Here is a 20166-nt window from a genome sequence, read left to right as displayed (position 1 = left end):
AAACCAAAATGACATAAAACGTTATCGACTCTCTCAGTGAATAATAAATAGAGAATTTTATTTTCTCCGAAGGAAAGCGCCCATAAGTTAATTACATACGTCACAAATAATGGATTATAATAAATTTGGGGATATTCTTTCAACGATATTGTGCAATATTTCGTAAATTAAAAATAATCAAATTTCTTATGACTCCAAATTTAAAAAGTTGATCTTACTCGACATCCATTAGAGCAAATGCATGCAAATGAAAACACGAAGAGAAATCCTCAGTCAGGAAAAAAGTAAGTATATTTTTCGATATCTAAGTGATAACGTACTAAATTAATTATATTTACACGAAATTTTTATTTAAAAATTTTTCGAAATTTCAATTTTTTTCAAACTTTCTGTTTTTAATTGAAAATTTGTTTTGATAAAACAAATCCGGTGGTTTTACGCATAAATATTTACTCCCTTCTTTATCAACAGCGAAAGCTTGAGCTTTTGTCAAATTTCTTCGTCACTTCAGTAGCGCTACTGAACGCACAAACTGGCCGGCTGATCGGGTACGGACTGTCTCTACTGAGTAAACGATTTCCTCGATTAATACCGCGATCAAGTGCTCGCCTGGTGGTGTTTCTAGTGCATAAAAAAAAATACCGATAACCCCACAGTTGTTTAATTATTTACTCGATGACACCGGGTGGGGTACGAGGATTCATTTAACTGGGAGCAATCAGTACGACATCTGGAGGCAGGATAAGGGTGGTTTTTCGGTTCGATAGGGTACGACACCCGCATGGCAGTGGATATACAGCTAAAAACTAATAAAAACGTAATGCAATGTGCACGCTGTATTCTTGTATTTATAAAAAAAGTATTTCGATTCAAAATATATTTTTCAAAATATCGGAAACCGAAGTAAATGTTCAATAAACATTTCAAGACCATTTTGGTTATTGTTCTACTCGATGAAAATTAAGTTGTTCTCTTTCATTGTTGTTATTCGTTATTTAAGTGAAACTCCATTTTAATAACATTTTGAAAAATATATTTTCACTGAATAAACATTTCAGCAGTATTTTGCTCAATTTCTCACATGGCGAAAGCAGTAATCACTACCTGGAAGTGTTCTCCAGAGGATTAAACCTTGGAATGTAGAAATATCTAGGTTTACTATCGCATAATAGAAATTGTCTTAGATTGTTAACAGAAATATTACGGGTTTTTATTGAATTCACGGCAACAATTTCGTTTAACGCGCTCCTAGCCAGATATGGTGGGCAAATTTTCTATACCGTAAAGTGGCACCTGCTCTCATCAGCTCCAGGCAATGAGGAGACAGTTTTTGACTGCAAGTACCGTTCATCAGCCTCCTTCTAGCATTCATGGCTATTCCGAACGCTTCATTTCACCTTCAGTTTCTCTTTGAGAATCAAAAGTAGAATTTTACGGGGACTTTAATCGATTATTCTGGGTGGGAGGTGCCGTTGATTTTTTTTTTTTTGCATTTTGGATGATTAATTTGGTCAGAGGTGGTCGCATGGAACGGGAACTTAGCGAGTCATTGAGCATCGAGATGACGGTTTTTATCATTTTTCTATTTTGCGTTGTTAGTTATTTCATATATATTTTTTAAATGATAAATTAGAACTGTATTTTTCTTCAATAATTTTGTCAATAGTGTTGTGGTTAATTTGGGTCATTTTTCACCGAAGTTTTGGTAAAAGTGGTTAAACATCCCCGTAGACAAGTGGATGTCGGAAGTATTTTGCAATCAATAAATTTTCTGTTTATGAAGAATATCAAGGGCAAAAGTCACCGACTATGGTATGAGTTTAATGTCTTTTATCATCACACAAATGACCTTTTGTACATGCTAATATAGTTTTGACGTACATACACTTCCCTTGTTGTCACACCAGAGTTACAGCCAAGGTAATCGTATAAATTTCTCAAATTTTCTTAGAAAAATAGAAAACGAGAAACGAATGCATGCGAAGTGTCAGAGACATTCGACAGGTAACAAATATAAAAGTAGTTATTCATGTTTTAAACTACAAACAAAAGATGATTGTCTGTTATGTCTGAATAAACTTATGTAATATGTGTTTGGCTAGGCGACTCGCGCAATTTTTTTTTCGTCTCCGTTTTTTAGTTAAATTCTTGAGCCTTTCAATCAGAAACCTTTGGTTCGTTCAGTGATCGGGTGTCAGTACACGGTGACCTCGACCGTGGACTCAATACGAGATGAGAGCCACATTGGATTATAGATCCAGTAAAGTGCAGGCTTCTTGAATGGGAGTCATTACTTGAAGAATGGGAGAAATTTTCAAACGAGGACAGACTCTTTCACGAAAAATTGTGAAAATTTTACTTAATCAAGATAATAATCGCAGCAAAATAGGGGGGATTGAGTGATTTAATACGACAGTTCTTTGATATTGCGACTTGCTGCCCTCGGTCTCATCGACTTTCCAAATAAAACTGGAAACTTTTTTTTTTCAGTGAGAATTAGTTTATTCACACTCCGCAAGAAAAACCATTTGACTTTTCGAAAAAAAAAAAACATTTTCTACGGAATTTTTGTGTAAACATTTGACTCTGTAGGTCAGCATTATTTTTGAAAATTGTCAAATCGATTCAACAATAATTTCAACTTGATAAAAATCTAATTCTCTTTTTAAAACAGAAAATTTGGAAAAAGACTTTCGTTTCTCGAACAAGAATATCTTTTTTACAGGAATCTGATTTTATAAGTGATAATTATTTTCTGTAACTTGAGAATGAAGAATCAAAGGGTCAAAAAATTTCCTAAAAATCTCACCAACGTTTCCCGCGCAATTCTCTAACCTCAATTTTCCATATGAACAGATATTTCAATACAACAGGGAAAGTCACTAACGGAAATGTATTTAGAATCTCCTGAGCAATCAAAAGATACTGCAATCGGCCAAATATTGAACTTAAAAACGTGCAAACAATTCCGAGTAGACGAACGGGAAATCCCCCGAGGATGACGCATATCCAGTACACTTCCATTAATTTTATCCTGGGGGGTGGAGGGACATGAAAAAAACATTCCCACCAAGGAGTCATTGACTGAGAAACCCTTCGTCTTGGCTACGTGTCTCTGTCCACGTGATCCGGATTTTCGGTTTCTATGATCCGCTGACCCGTCAAGGTCAGTCGCCCAAGAAGTATTGAATCAACTCTTGCCGCGGAATTATGACGAAACGTATAGGCCATCCACGTGTGTAACCGGTCGCTATGTTGTTAACTAATGGATCATTGGCCATGAGAACAAGCAGAGGTAGATTGCGGAGAAATGAAGAAATGAGAAGGGAGTCTCGCACGAAAGATCGATTCCATTTACGAAATATCTGAATATTCGGCAGAAATAATGAGAGATATATGTATTCAAACGGGTTCGTAGACCCAAGGACGTGTAATCTCGAGTTTATTTCAATGGGATGTATGTACATTCGTTTCAAAAAAATCAAGCTCGAAATGTGTTTTTTTAATATACTAAGGAATAATATGGCAAGGGCATTCCATCAAAAAAATAACAAAAATCCAACAATTTTTTCCTGTACATCGACAATAACATTCCGTAAAGTTATCCAGTTGATGTCAGAAGAATAATTCAATTTTGATAAAAAAAAAATATACAAATGTTTTTTAAGGAATAAAAACCATTTATTCAATTTAAGTAAAAAGTTTTTGGATTTTTGAATGATTAATATTTTCAGAAATTTTAGAGAATAATTATTAACAATGGTGACCTCTCTAGAATCAGTCTGATCCAATTTTTTATTACACCTTTCATTCTAGTGTACTCGACCTTCTTTCACCACTGTCTCTCTGACAGTGAAGTCGTGGATTCGAAATTCTCCCCTCTCCTAAAATATCTTACGTAATGCATAGCCCCTAATAATAATTGCACATTTTTTTTCATTCAATAATTTTATGTTTCGTGTAACCGTGGAAAAAAATTGAGAAAGAAATGATGAATTTTTCGCCTTTTTAGGAAAATTGACTTCATTTTAGGGACATTTTTACAGCAGTCTTAAAATTTAATAGCGGTTCTATCAAAAAGTACACCAAATTTATTAATATTAGCCCATTTCCGTACAATATTATGATTCTACAGTGATTTTTTTTGCTATAAAAAATATCGTAAAATTCATTCTAACTACGGTGTAATAACTGTGGAAAGACGGTGAACTATTTACATCAGAAGGTGAGTACATCCGAAATTTATAGAAGTGAACCGACTAAAAAAAATTATAAATTAAAAATTTTGTAAAAATTATGATAAAAAAAAACAAATGTATATGAAAAGAAAAATCTAATATAATGACAGTGTGAATGACCCCCATTTTACGGGTTCCCTCATTATAAATAAATAAATGTAAAGATGAGTATAAATTCCCTCATGAATGATTCACCGCGTCTCATGTCACTATAATACGATTACACCTCGTATTGTAATTTTGACCGTTTAGCGGCTTATTTTTTGTCAATTTTTCAATCCATATATCCGGTTTAGTTTAGCACTACTTCCCTAAGTCGAATAAATCAATTTTGAATGAATTGATTATGCAGCAATCAGTATAAGCAATTGTCGTTGTGAGTTTCTTGATATCGTGGAAATAAATATTGGAGCGGATACAGATGGACTGGGTGAATTATTAACGACATAAAGCACAATGGATGATGTAACAAAAATAAAATATGTAACATTGCATTAGCTATTGCAAAATCTGGGGTGCATTGACACAAGCAGTATTCAATTGACATTTGCGTTATGAGCATTGTTGGTCACTGTTTCACGTGAATCCAATGGAAATGAAATTTAATGTGTGAATATTTCAAGCTGACTATTGGAATCGATCGAGTACTATTCAATCGTTTGTTCATTTCAAATTGAAAAGAAACGCATTTGATATTTGAGCCGGTGGGAAGGTGTCGCGGTTACGAAAATTCTTCTAATAATGAAGTGAAGTAATTTTGAAAAGAAAAATTCATCAATCATTTCGAACACTATTGCGTCGTCTTAAATTATCCGAATGATATTTTTATTTGTCAAGTTTGACGATTGTAAATCGTGAAGGTGCTTGGAGAGAAACTTTTTTTTTTTTTTCAAATATCCTATCGTTGTATAGAAGTGTATCATGAGTCATCGTTTCCTTATTTCTATCTGAAATTTAGTAAAACTTCTGTGAAGTGGTCAAACCAGGTAAATTTACTCATCTTCAACCTTGTTTTCTGATGAATAACTAAAAAAATACGGGAAATGGTGGAATTGCTATAGTAACCTTTTTGTGGAGAAAAATAAATTCTACAAAAAAGTCGTGATAACAATTTTTCCATCGCTCGTAGATTTCAAGATATTCATCAAAAATCAAGGTTGAAACTAAGTTAACTCGTTTTACCACTTCACTACAGAATTGATGAATGATGATTAATTTTTATTCCAAGTCAGAGAAATTGTATTCTGACGTATAATAAATTTAATAGCTGACTGTTGGTGCAATTGGTATCGATGGGCTTGAGATTCATAACCTCAAAGTCCCGGGTTCGAGTCCCTGTCGAGCGAAATTCTCCACAAATTTTTTAACACAATTTGCCGCGTAATATTTGACTGAAAATTGAACATAACTTTCAAACCGAATATTTCAGGGGATTTCGAGGTGTAAAAAATCCAAGCTAAGGCCCTCGCCAGGGCCGCATTTCCAAAGAAACCCTTGAAATGAAAAGTCGAAAAATTTTAGAAGAGCCGCATCATTTTTATCAGAAATTTCCTCCGTGTGGAGAGTGTCAATTAGATTATGAGGCGATTCACTCGTTCATTGACAATTTGAATATTTCGATTGCATCTCAATGCTGAGAATTTTGTTAGCATTTTATTTTGGACGGCTGTTTCAACCGTTGACGAGAGCTGAATAGTAAAACATGACATCTTTATTGGATGGGCCGGAGAAGATCGAAGGCTTCGCGGTGGCATTGGGAGAGAAAATGAAAAAAATGATCTGAAAAATTCTTCAAGACTTAACATTAAAATAAAAGCTCATCATAAAAAAATTTCCATCAATTATCTCGTGTACTAAAAACACAATTGTGTGAAATACTTCTGCACTGAAAATACACTTATCATATTTCCGAGATATAAATACAAATATTCTAGGCAATATTTCCCTTTCAACAAAAACCAAACACATGATGCCTAGACATGTTATGCTGACCGTCATATTCATTAATTTTTTTAATTTTCAAACTAGGAAAAACTCACTATCATCGTCTGCACTATCGAGCCGGTTATCATTGCTTAAAAGCCGGAAAAACGAGGAAAAAACAAAAGACCCGAGTGGAATGTCTCATAATCGGCATCGGTGAATTATTCAACATATACGAAAAATGAAAATCTATGTAGAGCTAATAAATTTTTTTTTATAGATGAGTGTCATTATCTCTCCTCTCTCCAAAACTGATGACATTTTTTTACGTTTCAACGGTGATTGCCTTCTAACGTCCAGTAATTTTAGTCCACACCATCGACATTTCAGTTTTTTTTTCTCCCACTGGTGGGGGTAAACTGTTTTGGTCAGTGAGAAATGAACTGGGGGGGCAACATGAAACTCCATAAGTGGGACATACGCTCATCCATCCCCGTATTTCCTTGTGAACTCGCGAACAGAACGGGCATATTTGTCGTTGGTGATTTGAAGTTGAATATTTTTCAATTTTTTTTTGGTTAATTTCCGTGGAAATTTTCGAGGAATTTCGACTGGCTGGCGAATACCATGTGAGTTTGTTTCTATCAACTTTCAATAGCACGATTTTTTTCAATAAAGGAATAAATAAATTAAGTTAATCATGCAGATTATTATGATTTTTTATTATTCTTTTGCCGGATTCCGGTGCCGATCAGCGAATCAATAAGTGCGGCTTTCAATTGGTGAATCTGAGTTGAGACGAAAATTTCCCCCAAAAATTAAAACCAAAATAATTTTTAAAATTTTGTTTTCAATATTTAACGAGTACTGACACACTCAATCTCGGTATTTGATTATTTCTAAATGACAAACAAATTAATGAAAATAAATAATCATAATTTTTGTGATCAGATAATTAGTTTTTGTTAATTTTACAGAAATTGTTGACAACAGTGTGAACTACCAGTGATATTTGTCAATGAATTAAAAAAGAGTTATCATTAAATAAACAACTGAATTCAAAATAATTGCCGTCAATTGGCACTAAATCGATGACAAAACATGTTCTATGTTCAAACCACACATTTCATGTAACCTAAAATGTTAAGTAAGCGGACATTACTAATCATCATTGTTCACGGAATCGATAAATGTCTACTTCTCTCCCACGGAAGTGAAAAAAAAAGGAATTACCGAAAGTCGCTTAACGTGTGACGGTTGAAATTGCACTTCGTAATTTTCGTTCAACATGAGGAAACAAATGATAAATAGCGACAAAGTAGAAATGTCCTCCTAGTAATTGGCAGTTTTATGACTAAATACGTTCCGTTGTTATCGACACGTGCGAGTAAACCCCTTGAAACCGTTCGTAAAAACTTTGTGATAAGGGACCCCAGACTAAAGATAACCATTAACTACCCTAGACGTCGGACAAACAAACGTATAATTATTGCAAACGAGTCATACGTGGGATGGACAAATACGAGTGACATTCAAGTGAAATTTGAAGGTAAAACAACTTTTTAAAGTTTCCCTTCGAAAGCAGGATCTGCCGAAGATCTTCCAGGAATCTTCATGAGAATCATTGAAAGATTTTTCGATGATTTTCCTGGTGACTAAAAAATCCTGACAGGATCTTCGGGAGATAATTTTTAGTTGGAAATGTGGTCAATCGAATTTTTTCAAAATATTTTTCAAAGTAAAATTCAGAACATTTTCAAAAAATCATTCTGAATCAGTGGGAGGATCTTTCCAAGATCTTTTGATGATTCTTCGGAAGATTTCTGAGAAATGTCCAGCTGATAAAATTTTATCTGTAAAAATTGATGTCAGGATATGTTTTACATATCGCAAAAAAGTGAAAAGTCGCCCGTTTTACCCTCACCATTAATTAAAAAGTAAAAATTGCGGTTAGTGACTGCGCGGCATCTAGTCCTCAGGATAAATATATTCTCGTTGACCTGAAAATCTCCATTGGCCTCGATCTTCACCAATGGAACATGTTTCAACGAACCGCTACAGAGACTTCATCTCACTTCCTTGCGCTCAAGAATCATCAGTTAACGTCCTTCTCGCTCGTTTCACTTTTCCCCTACTACTCGAAATTCCCGTGGTATTGAGTAGGCAACGAGTACCGTTTCGTTTCAAATATTACGGTGCAATTCGTTCATCTTGAACACTCTTACTGAGATGAAAAAAAAAAAATCACGAGAAATTGTGGTTTTTATACTGCCGTGGACTACATGTGGAGAGAAAGAGGCGGAATGCGTTAGTAGGTAATTAACCGCTTAGAAAAATATTCATTCTCAGAATATTTTTGAGAAATTTTTGGATAAATTTTGGCACAATAATTTCGAAGAGCTTATCGATGATACACGGAAAAAAATTTTTTATAAAAATTCGATCTCTAGAGGGCGAAACGTAGAACAAAATGACAATCAACCACTTTTCGGGTTAAGTTTTGTTTTAAAAATTAGATTTGAGAGGCTAATTTTTCTGATAGAACTAACATTCGTCCCTCGTTTTTCCCCCGGAGGTCTAATTTTCACTTAAAATTTTTTTTTCGTGCACAAAATTTTTTTTTAAATAATTGCAGAGACGATTTTGAAAGACCTTAGAAAAAGAATTGTGGACTATTTAGAAGATAATCGGGGATGAAAAATTCATTAATCGATTTACGAGTCGAGTAGGCGGATCAATAAAAGTTCAAGCGTCAATAAAATTGCAAAGATTGGAAAAAAATCTTCCAAAGAGCTTCTAAAGCTGTCTCCCCTTCAATTTATTTTCTGAAGATTTTTTTGTTCTAGTTTGTTCTAGTAGACAAGATCCGAGTCTTTTTTGAGCTTCGATATCTCCCCAGCGACTTCAATAATTCAAATTTCATATGAAAGCATGAAAATGAATGAGCTTGACCATGAGCTTCCCAAAAACATTGAAAAAATATTCAATCAATGATTTAACCGATCCCGAATATCGTCTTTCAATGTTCGACGGAGAGATTGAATTCATTGAAATGTACCGTAATTTACATTGAACTTCTGCGCATGTGCCTTTTCACCCAGATCTGCATGCAACATTGACATTCAACTCTGTCATTACCTAATTGTTGCATGCTTCATTCATAAACATTTATCGATAAAGCGAGCTTTCTCCGAGACCATTTAACCGATTCCGGTAATTTGCTCTCACCGTCAATCACTCGTAATAATTTGTAACGGCTGATCACTGAGTGATTGAGAATATAATGTCGGTAAAAATATGTGGGACAGTGATTGAATTTTACTTTATCTCTCGTACACAAAGAAAGCTGATGAAAAATAGAGGTGGCAGGTACCGTTGGCATCCTTTCTCCTAGCTATTTACACTTCAACCCTCCTTAATGAAGAGCTCTGTGGAACGTAGTGCACTGTTTGAAAATTACTCTTGAAATTTCAAGTTCACGGAGAGAAACATTCAGTAAAAATTGCGAAATCAATTCGCATGATCTGCACCGGCCAGAACATTTCAATAAAAATTGTTAAAAAACCCCAAAGTTCAATAAAAAAAAATCCTTTCGTAATTTTTCTCCAACAAATAAGACATTTTACGGAACAGAACGTAGAATCCATCAGCGGAAAGTTATTTTTTATTTAGAAGTTCGTGTATAGTTCCATAATTGATAGTGAATATTGTTATTCATTGGTAATAATAAAGAACGGAAGGATCGTTCCTTGATTCCTGTTGTGGATTGAGTAGAGAATCTCAGGTAAATTAATAAATTTTAAAACCGGAAAATTTCTGCTAAATTGGAGAGTACATAGTCTCTAAGATATTCAAATTTAATTGAAAAATGTAAATATTGTGGGATAACTTCTGATTTGATTCAAGCAATAATTGTTGCAATCATCCCTATAACATTGAGATGAAAAAACTAATAACTGATGAGATTGCAATCAATTAAGAAATATTATACGAAACAGGTTTTTCAATCGATTATTTCTGTTTTTCATGAATAATGTTTATACTACATTGTTAAAAATTTCTTGAAATTGTAATCCCAGTGTCATCTGCATTTTCAATGCGGTAAGATCGAACTTGATTACTGTTTATAAAATTCATGGAATTTCTCATTGATCTTTATAATTCTAGAAAATTGAGATTTCAGGTTTTTCCTACAACTGCTCTCATGTTTTTCATGAATAATATTTACAATATTAATCGGACATTGAAGGAAAGTGCAACACGATTACATTGAAATAGAAACGATCAATCCAATTTTCCTTTTCGAATTTTTTTTTTTTAATGTTGGAATCTTTGATGTTTTTTTATATTGTCAATATGTTGATCCATGAAATGTAAATTATGAGTATTTGAATATTTCCGTATTGCCCCTATATATCTGCTATCAATTTCAATTCTATTGTTACGAGAAATTTAATTTCACATTTTCGAAGGATGAAAAAAATTTTATTTTCCCAATATTTTTCAAATTTCTCCTCTACAGAACCTAAAGAACACTCAGTTTGTAATGTACAATAAAGTTTTCAGTTTCTGGTAGTGCCGTCACCCATTTATGCACCGATACATTTGCATCTAAACCGACCATGAATAAATGCGGCAATTATTTTGCGGAATATGTCTCAATTCGCGATACTTCAACATTTCATTCATCTCCTCCGAAATATGTCACCGGTACTGCGCGTCTCAATGAAACATCTCCGCAACGCTAAACATTGAAATAATCTCAGGAACGAGTGAGTCATTAAAACAAACTCTTTTAAACGATTTCCCTTTCACATTCGCGGTTTGCGAGAATTCTAGAGTTTTTTAAAAATAATCGCACCGGTGAATTTCAAATGACAGTCATTCTATTTTTTTTTTACTTTGGCGCGAGCGTTTGTGACGCATATTGAGCCCGACACGTTGATTATTACGATTCGTAACAATCATATCATCGATTATTACCCGGAGTTTAATTTCGGTCGTTCAGTCATCGAAATATCAATTTTTGTAGATATTCTGCAATTTTGGGAGGAAATAACGAACTTTATCTCAATAACTCTTTTTGTGGAGACCAAAAAAGTACCAAAAAATACTCTTCTAACGACATTCTGTTGCTAGAAACTATTTTTATAATTTTTCATGTCGAAAAAAGATAATTGAATTTCAGTGCTCCAATATTTCTCTCGATATGCGATAGAAAACTATGAAGAATTTATTTAAAATGGAATTCCGATGATTTTATAAGATAAATTCTCAACAAACGAATCGGAAATTACGTTGGGTGAACTAATTAACGAATTAATAATGTTATTTTCAGTATTCCCAACCATGGCACCGAATCTCTTTGGCAGTTCGGCGACCCTCTTCCTCGAGGCATCGCAGAATGCTGAAGCGAGTAAAAAAACCCCTGAAGTAGAAAGTTTATCCAAAAGTTCACTAGAAAAAACACAAAAACCATCAAAATACAAATGGCAAATTGTCTGGAGAAATGTCATCGCATTCGTATACCTCCACGCGGCTGCACTTTACGGGGCTTATCTACTATTTTTCCGAGGAAAATGGTCAACATTTTTTATGTGTGAGTACCTCCAACACTCCAGTCGTCAGCAAATTCAGAAAATTCTCAAATATTCTCAATATTCTTAAATTGCAAATAACTCGACTGTGACGATGCAAATTTAGATTCTTATCTTATTTCCGAAGATATTTTTTCAATCTTCAAAATGAAACGATACTCATCGAAATCGTACCACTGGCTCGACGAAATTCCCCATTAAAGCTCGAGACAATTTTGTCAATTTTCTCTCTAATATTTAATTTTTTTTCAGTTTGGTTAATTGGAATGTCTTCAGCAGTTGGAATAACAGCTGGTGCTCACAGGCTCTGGGCGCACAGAGCATACAAAGCAAAATGGCCAATGAGGTTGCTCCTCATGATTTTCCAAACCCTCGCCTTCCAGGTAAGTGAATAAATAAAAAAAACACCAAATAAATTCATTAACTGAATATAAATAACAAAAATGTGAAATAAAATCATCGAATTATTTTAGAACCACATTTACGAATGGGTGAGAGATCACCGGGTGCATCACAAGTTCACCGACACCGACGCTGATCCCCACAATGCAAAACGTGGTTTCTTTTTCTCCCACATGGGATGGCTCTTGGTCCGTAAACATCCGGATGTTATAAACAAAGGTAAAACTGTGGACATGAGTGATCTAGAATCAGATCCAATAGTCGTATGGCAGAGAAGACTGTACCTCATTCTCATGCCACTGATATGCTTTCTGATACCCACATGGATACCCATATACTTCTGGAACGAGAGACCTATGTACGCCTGGTACATAACAGTATTCAGATACACATTATCATTGAATCTCACGTGGCTTGTGAATTCAGCCGCTCACATTTGGGGAACAAAGCCGTACGACAAGTGAGTACTCAAACGAAAAAAACCTTCAAATTGTTATTAATATTCATTCAGCGATAAATACACCGATAGAATACTTCGATTACTCCTTACGAGGCACGATAACTGTTACAAAATTACGTTGTTTCATTAGAACAATTAAATATTCATTATTAATCCTGAATAATTCAGTTGAACTGTTGTGTATGTTCATCCATGAGCTAGTCGCTAATAGTTAAATAAATTATTGAAAAAAAAAATATTGTAGAGACACTATACACGGGGTTGTACAAGGGGTTGTAGATGGTATTAACGCGATAGATCTCCAATGCTGTGAGAAAGATCAAAAGACCTGCCTCTGTCAATGGATATTTTTATTACACATATCTCCCATAATTTCAAAGTTAAAATAAATTCAACCTCTAATATTTGGGATAAAAGCCGACACGACAATTGAGTATTCAAACAAGAATAACATTTCACACCGTCCAATCTCGAAATACCATTCACCTTTCAAACGTAACCTTGGTAAATTCACATCTAACCAAGATTATTCTAACAATTATATTTCTTATTAACAGATCCATAAGTCCAACCGACAGTTTCAAAATAGCACTTGGTGCATTTGGCGAAGGCTGGCACAATTATCATCACGTTTTTCCCTGGGATTACAAAGCAGCTGAGCTTGGTGATTATCGTGCTAATTTTACAACTGCTTTCATTGACTTTTTTGCGTCAATTGGACAAGCTTATGACCTCAAGACAGTGCCAATCACAATGATTGAAAAACGTGCTGCCAGAACTGGTGATGGTACGAGAATACAGCAGCAAAATGATCACGAACATTCACACGAGGGGGCAATATGGGGCTGGGGTGATGCTGATATGTCACAAGAGGAGATCCAGGATGTGCAGATCAGCAACAAGAGTGATTAAAAATAATGATAAATATGAACTCGAGTGAATGGACTATTTCTTCGTCTTATCGAGTGACATTTTTTTTTTGTATCTTCATTTGGCTGAATCGTTAAAAAAAAAATAAACGAACGGCCAATGATGAAAATATTCGCGTGATTTTTTTTTAACGAGACTTTGTGGTGATATTCCAATTCAATTTTATACGTGACTAAAGGCAACAGATGTGCGTTAAATACGGGTTTGATTGATTCAAAGTTCATTGGTCTTCCGTTAATACGTAATCATATATTGTTTTTCCCCTGTACAATTTATTAATATTTTTTTGTACAACTGCTGGTGAAATCCTGTCAATGTGATTGACATGGCAAGACTATGATTAAATGAAAATACGTAGTCTCTTCGAGTATTGCTGAGAGCTTCGCTCATGAACTATTTTGTTTTTATTGTCAATGACTAGTTACTTTATTGAGGGAATGAGAGAGGGAGATAGGGGAACGGGAGGTGGACAGTAATTAATTAGTGGTCTATTCCTCCACATTCAGTTTCTCCTCACAGATTATACCCCATTTATCTCAATGTTTACATTGTATTTATGAATAAATTATTATTACGACCAAATGCATTTACGTTTAGTTAGTTAATTATCGAGAGAATTTAACTGGCGTTTCTTTAATTGTAAATACTTCCGGATCTAATGGATCGAATTGGATAAGTCAGAGTTCATTTTAAAACTTAGAAAACGATCTTTCAAACGGGGAAAAAATTGATCGAATTCATTCAGCCAATGCTGACAAATTGCAGATAAAATATAATAAACTTCACTCTCCGCATCTAAATTATACATTTCCATATATTTTGAATGATTGTCACATCATGAAATATTTCTCGTCATTCAACAAAACTACAAGTCGACAAAAATTGAGTCAACGTTGCTAGTGACAGCTCAAGGTCTGCTGATGTGGCATTTCTATTCATAATTGTCGTCCAGTGAATTATTGAATATTTTCTTGACAAAAATTTCCTCAAACACATCCTCAAACCGAATAATTTTTCGTAAACCACTGTGGGTTATCTAATTTACGATACAACCATGTAAATCTTGGGTTTCTTACTATTGCGCAATGACCGTAAAGATTAAATATTTATATTCTGAGTACAGTCAATCGTTCGTGACTGGAGAACAAATGCTTGGTATTGTTCGAACAATATTTGGTGGAGAATACGTGATAATACTATACGCATCACCTAGGGATAGTACCACTACATATTCAATAAGACGTATGATTAACCCTAATTACGTATCGCGAGGGCGTAATTGGGTTATTTACTTCTGGCTTCATCATAATAAATTTTCACTGATTGATCTTAATTTGAGGGTCATTGCAAATGATGTTTTGTCGAATTTTTCTTCATTAACTATTTCTCAACGTGGAAGGCCGGAAATCCACCCCAAAAGGTGCGTAAACACGCTAATTATAATCCTAAGAAGATAAAAATTAACCCCTGGGGCAATAATCTAATTAAAAATTCAGAATAATTTTCATTTTATCCCGACGTTTCTGATCGTCTCGAAAATTCCTACAAAAGTCGTCTGAAATTCCGATCTTCCCTTTACGCCGTTCAATTCACCCCCCACCCCTGATAATCCTCATCATTAATGAAGCACCGTTATCTCCGTAAAATGAAACGCAGAATAATTCGAATTATCGAGGAATGCCGGGGAATCAGCCCATTGACACCCCCCACTGCCCCACCCAATTATTCAATTCGTTCCAATTACACCGGTGATGCTTAAACATTTGAATGGGAGTCATCGAGTCGAGTTCATATTTCCAACTTGTCATCAATTTAGTTCTTCGTCGCATATCCGTGATATCGTACCACCTAGTTGACGAAATATCGAGACAATGAGAGTTTATCTGAGTTTTGAATTTTTCCTTTGGACCCGGGAGAAAGTCAAGAGGTTGTGAAGAGGGGAAACATTTTAATCGAACTTGTCGTATAGTGGACTCAGGTCGACAGCGCCAAGTCAGCCTCGCCTTGGAACAGTACGTGTTCTCTTACCCCGAGTGTAATAACATAGAAAGTACCTGTATTTATTCGCGCCAGTTACGTGATTTAAGGTTTCCTATTTGTTTAAACCGATATTTTCAAACACTATTTCACCAGATTAAACAATAACACTGGAACAATATTGACTAATTGGTCAATACACGTGAAATATTCAAGGGACTGTGCACTGTTGACTAGAGAAGAATCATGTGAAAAGAAAAAAATTTATTTTCACTGCCTGAAGATATTTAAGTCGACCTGTTTGATTCAAAAAAATAGCGCGCATACATCCTGAATTCCAACGCCTGCGCAATACAGCCATGACTGATATGGGTCACATGACACCAGTACCGAGGGACTGTTGTGGTAAAGTCGCTGGTCGTTCTCGCACGCAAAATTTCATTAGAAAAAATCAATTAGATTCACCAGCTTTTGTCTGCATATCCTGTTTCTGCACTGTTCTTGGGCTAATGTGCATTCTGACGATTGCACTATTGATTATCACGCAATCATCGATAACATCAGCTCACGGTAAGAGATTTTTAACGTGTAGAATTCGCCACTCATTTGCAATCAAAACAAATCATTTCATTAGATCCAAGGAATATAATAAAATCCAATTGTCGATATCTCGCGTTGCAATGACGCGATTTTAGTGAATCCAAGTTCATTTTGAAGATTGGAAAGGGGACTTTGGACCAAAAAAATACTACGAAAATTTACTCTGCGATTCGCAAATTATCAAAAATCGACAAGAGAACCCTTTTGTGACGAGTGGCGAAGTGATACGAGGCTTTGACCCCTTGGATTCACAATTCTTCGGAAATAAAACTAATTTCTTCTAGCAATTGACAATAGCAGCAAGTAAAATAAAACCGGTCGTATTCAGTGGTCGATATCTTCCGCTCAAACGATGCAATGTCGATAAACTAAAAATAATCGTCGACTTTGAATAAACAACTTTGAAACGAAAAGAAAAAAAAAATTGGGAATCGACTCTGCGGTTCGTAAATTATCGAAAATACAATCGACCCCCTTGCTCACCATTGTCTGAATACTTTTTCTCTTCTAGATAAATGGGAAAGTTCTAATTGAAGAAAAATTATCAATAGTTATTGCGACAGAAAGTATTTACCACCGGTTTGAAATACAATGTCTTATCGCTCATGGCAGCGATTAGCATATCAAATACCTAGATTATTTCGCTTGCAAAAATTCTCGACGATTCGTGGAACCAATTACCCCCATATTGGTACGTTTCACCAACTGACAAGAACCAAGAAATGCTAAAAAAAAAATAACAAACCAAATGATTTTGCAGATTCAGGCATTCCCCAAGCCTACTCAAGGATGACATCAAAAGATCAATCAACGGAAATTAGATTTCGTTTATCACCGGATGTCACACCCATTGAGTATGATCTCTACCTCCACCCAGACCTGGCCAAAGGGACTTTCTCAGGGAATGTGACAATTACAATCCAGGTGAAATCTAAGAGGAATTACATAGCCCTTCACCAGAAGGACCTAAACATAACAAAAGCTAGCATGACGACCTACGACCGTCAAGCAAACTACGATATACCAATAAAGGACAGATACACTGTTGAAGCTCTTGAGGAGCTAGTGGTAACGTTCAACGAGGACATCCCCTATGGCATGTACCAGCTGGCATTTGATTTTGAGGGCGCCCTGCAGCCGGACAAAATTGTTGGCTTCTACGCAAGTCGCTACAAGGATGAGCATGGCCACAATAAAGTGATAGCCACTTCAAAATTCGAGCCAACGTACGCCAGAAGGGCATTTCCCTGCTTCGACGAGCCATCATTCAAGGCCCCATTCAAGGTTAAACTTGTTTATCCAACGGGTGACGGTTATCACGCCCTTTCAAGTATGAACGCCGAGAGTAGTGTTATGAACAAACCCGAATTGGGTCTCACAACAGTGACATTCGCCAAGAGTGTACCAATGTCAACGTACCTCATTTGCTTCATTGTCAGTGATTTTGTCTCTGTATCAGCACCAGCAAGAAAGCTCAACGAGAGCGAGACATTTCCCATAAGTGTCTACACAACTAGAGCACAAAAAGATAAAGCAGCTTTTGCACTGGACATTGGAGTCAAGATAATTGAATTTTACACGAAACTCTTCAGAATTGATTATCCTCTACCCAAACTGGACATGGCTGCCATTCCAGATTTTGTATCTGGCGCTATGGAGAACTGGGGACTCATCACCTACAGAGAGGCGAGACTTCTTTACGATCAAAAGACAAGCTCCACTGCTGATCAAGAAGGTATAGTTCAGGTGATTGCTCATGAATTTGCTCATATGTGGTTTGGTAATCTGGTGACGATGGGCTGGTGGCACGATTTGTGGCTGAACGAGGGATTCGCAAGTTACATGCAGTACAAAAGTGCTGATGCCATTCTACCAGATTGGGGAGTTATGAATAGATTTCTACCCGAGGCACTTCATCCGGTTTTTATCACTGATGCCAAACTCAGTTCACATCCTATTGTGCAAACTGTTGCTAATCCTGATGAGATTACTGCTATTTTCGATGTGATAACGTACAGTAAGGTGAGTTCAGAAGTAAAATCCAGAAAAGAAAGTCAGTTGATCTCAAGACCTTGTCACTTATAAGACAACAAACTATTTAAATGACATAATTTCCAGGGTGCCTCAGTTCTCCGGATGTTGGACAACTTCATTGGGCCGGAAACCTTCAACTGGGGCGTAACAACGTACCTAAATCAATTCGCATACCTCAACGCCGAGACAGCTGATCTATTCAGAATTCTGCAGACAGCAGCGGGAAATAACATAAACATCACAGCGATAATGGATACCTGGACAAGGCAAATGGGCTTTCCGGTGGTGAATGTGACCAGAAATGGTACGACTTTCACCCTCACGCAGAAAAGATTCCTAGCCGATCCAGACGCTAAATACGATCCCACAGAGTCTGATTACGGTTACAAATGGACAATTCCAATCACATACGTAACTGATAAGAACGCAGTTTCAACTTTAATTTGGTTCGACAAAGATGCCGCTAAACTCGAATTCAAATTGTCAGAACCAGTTGAGTGGGTGAAGTTCAATCACGATCAGGTGGGTTATTACAGGGTCAATTATGACGTTCAAGAATGGAATTCATTCGTCGAAGTACTGCAAACTCGTCACAAGAGGCTGTCCATTTCTGACAGAACGAGCCTCATCGAAGACGCCTTCAGTCTAGCTCATGCCTGTCAGTTGGACTACACCATTGCCTTGAGAATGACATCTTATCTTGACAAGGAGCAGGCCGCCACACCATGGAGAGTTGCTGCTGTCAAGTTGAGGACTATCGACAATCTCCTTGGGTCGACTGATGTCCTGCCAAAGTACAGGGTAAGTGTACTCCTCCATTTCCAGGATTTCACTCAGAATTAATGTTTTGGTTGATCCAATGTTATCCCAAACTCACGAAGATTTCATATGCAGTTAATTCTATAATCTTGTGTAACTCTAATTTTTCAGCAATACCTCAGGAAACTGGTAGACATTACATATCACGATGTCACCTGGCGAGTGGATGGATTCGAAGATCATGACACACGTCGACTGAGATCATCGGTACTACATTTTGCCTGCGGTGTGGGACACACTGAATGCCTCGACGACGCTGGTGTAATTTTCAAGAAGTGGATTGATGATATAGAAGATGTGAGACCTCATCCAGACATCAGGGAGGCGATCTACAAGTATGGAATGAGTCATGTTGGCAAAGAGACTGAGTGGAATATCATGTTCCAAAGATTTATTGAGGAGACTGATGCCAGTGAGAAACTAAATCTCCAACGAGGACTCGCTGCAGTCCAGTCTAAATGGCTTTTGAATAAATTCATTGGAATAGCTGTTGACGAGAAGTACGTGAGATCTCAGGATACTTTCGGGTGCCTTCTCGCAATCTCTAGGAATCCCGTTGGTAATCCTCTAGTCTGGGACTGGGTTAGGGAGAACTGGGAGTTTTTGGTGAAACGTTACACTCTTAATGACAGATATTTGGGACAATTGGTGCCTGGAATTGTAGCTTCCTTCGCTACTGATATTAAACTACAAGAGTTGAGGGCTTTCTTCGATAAGTATCCGGAGGCGGGGGCTGGCAAAGCTTACAGGGCAAGGGCTCTTGAGACTGTCGCTAATAATATCAAATGGGTGAAGAGTAATGCTGAGATAATTGACAGGTGGTTGGATTCTGTTACCAAGTGATAGGATTTTGTTGAAAGATTTTCGAATAAGTATGAGTTTGATTCTACCAAATTTATGAAGTCACGTTATTTTCTGTATTGCCATTGAATATTTTGTAATTTTTGTAAATTAATGAGCAATAAATTTAATATTTCTATTGATGTTGAGTGTATTTTTCAAGTCTATTTTATTTCGAAAAGGGGGAGCGGAATGTGATAATTCATAAATTTATAAAGGCTGGTGATTCAGTCATTAGCCGTCAGTTCATTCAAAAAACGAGGATGGACATCAAATTTATGGGTGTTCTTTAACTGAGAAAAAAAGAAAGATTCTAAAGCTCTTGGTGGACATTGAAAAATTAATA

General features: G+C 36.1%; 2 protein-coding genes across 4 annotated transcripts; both read left to right on the top strand.

Annotated features, from left to right (window-relative positions):
• Positions 1-6635: 6635 nt before the first annotated feature.
• Positions 6636-14136, top strand: LOC135163142 (acyl-CoA Delta-9 desaturase-like). 2 transcript variants are annotated; one of them, XM_064122360.1, is made up of 5 exons: positions 6636-6790; positions 11500-11760; positions 12011-12141; positions 12232-12620; positions 13178-14136. In XM_064122360.1, the coding sequence occupies exons 2-5, from the start codon at positions 11511-11513 to the stop codon at positions 13530-13532; spliced, it is 1125 nt and encodes a 374-aa protein (XP_063978430.1). In that variant the 5' UTR covers positions 6636-6790; positions 11500-11510; the 3' UTR covers positions 13533-14136. The 2 variants fall into 2 exon arrangements, with proteins under 2 accessions (XP_063978430.1, XP_063978429.1); XM_064122359.1 differs by lacking the exon at positions 6636-6790 and adding an exon at positions 7497-7710.
• Positions 14137-15371: 1235 nt separating this feature from the next.
• LOC135163143 (glutamyl aminopeptidase) lies at positions 15372-19963 on the top strand. 2 transcript variants are annotated; one of them, XM_064122363.1, is made up of 5 exons: positions 15972-16097; positions 16639-16818; positions 16888-18149; positions 18246-18962; positions 19092-19963. In XM_064122363.1, exons 2-5 carry the CDS (start codon positions 16719-16721, stop codon positions 19821-19823), a joined length of 2811 nt encoding a protein of 936 aa, XP_063978433.1. In that variant the 5' UTR covers positions 15972-16097; positions 16639-16718; the 3' UTR covers positions 19824-19963. The 2 variants fall into 2 exon arrangements, with proteins under 2 accessions (XP_063978432.1, XP_063978433.1); XM_064122362.1 differs by lacking the exon at positions 16639-16818 and having other exon boundaries at positions 15372-16097.
• The last annotated feature ends 203 nt before the right edge of the window (positions 19964-20166 follow it).

This window comes from Diachasmimorpha longicaudata, chromosome 5 (assembly GCF_034640455.1).
Source record: "Diachasmimorpha longicaudata isolate KC_UGA_2023 chromosome 5, iyDiaLong2, whole genome shotgun sequence".
Lineage (NCBI taxonomy): Eukaryota > Metazoa > Arthropoda > Insecta > Hymenoptera > Braconidae > Diachasmimorpha > Diachasmimorpha longicaudata.
This window is presented reverse-complemented; position numbering and strand designations above follow the sequence as displayed.

Excerpts from the sequence above, each read along its gene's own strand:
- LOC135163142 (XM_064122359.1), top strand. The coding sequence starts at position 7,512 with ATGACTAAATACGTTCCGTTGTTATCGACACGTGCGAGTAAACCCCTT. Across the intron at positions 11,761-12,010 it reads ATGGTCAACATTTTTTATGT|TTTGGTTAATTGGAATGTCT; the intron begins GTGAGTACCTCC and ends ATTTTTTTTCAG. Across the intron at positions 12,142-12,231 it reads TCCAAACCCTCGCCTTCCAG|AACCACATTTACGAATGGGT; the intron begins GTAAGTGAATAA and ends GAATTATTTTAG.
- LOC135163143 (XM_064122362.1), top strand. The coding sequence starts at position 15,887 with ATGACTGATATGGGTCACATGACACCAGTACCGAGGGACTGTTGTGGT. Across the intron at positions 18,150-18,245 it reads ATGTGATAACGTACAGTAAG|GGTGCCTCAGTTCTCCGGAT; the intron begins GTGAGTTCAGAA and ends CATAATTTCCAG. Across the intron at positions 18,963-19,091 it reads ATGTCCTGCCAAAGTACAGG|CAATACCTCAGGAAACTGGT; the intron begins GTAAGTGTACTC and ends CTAATTTTTCAG.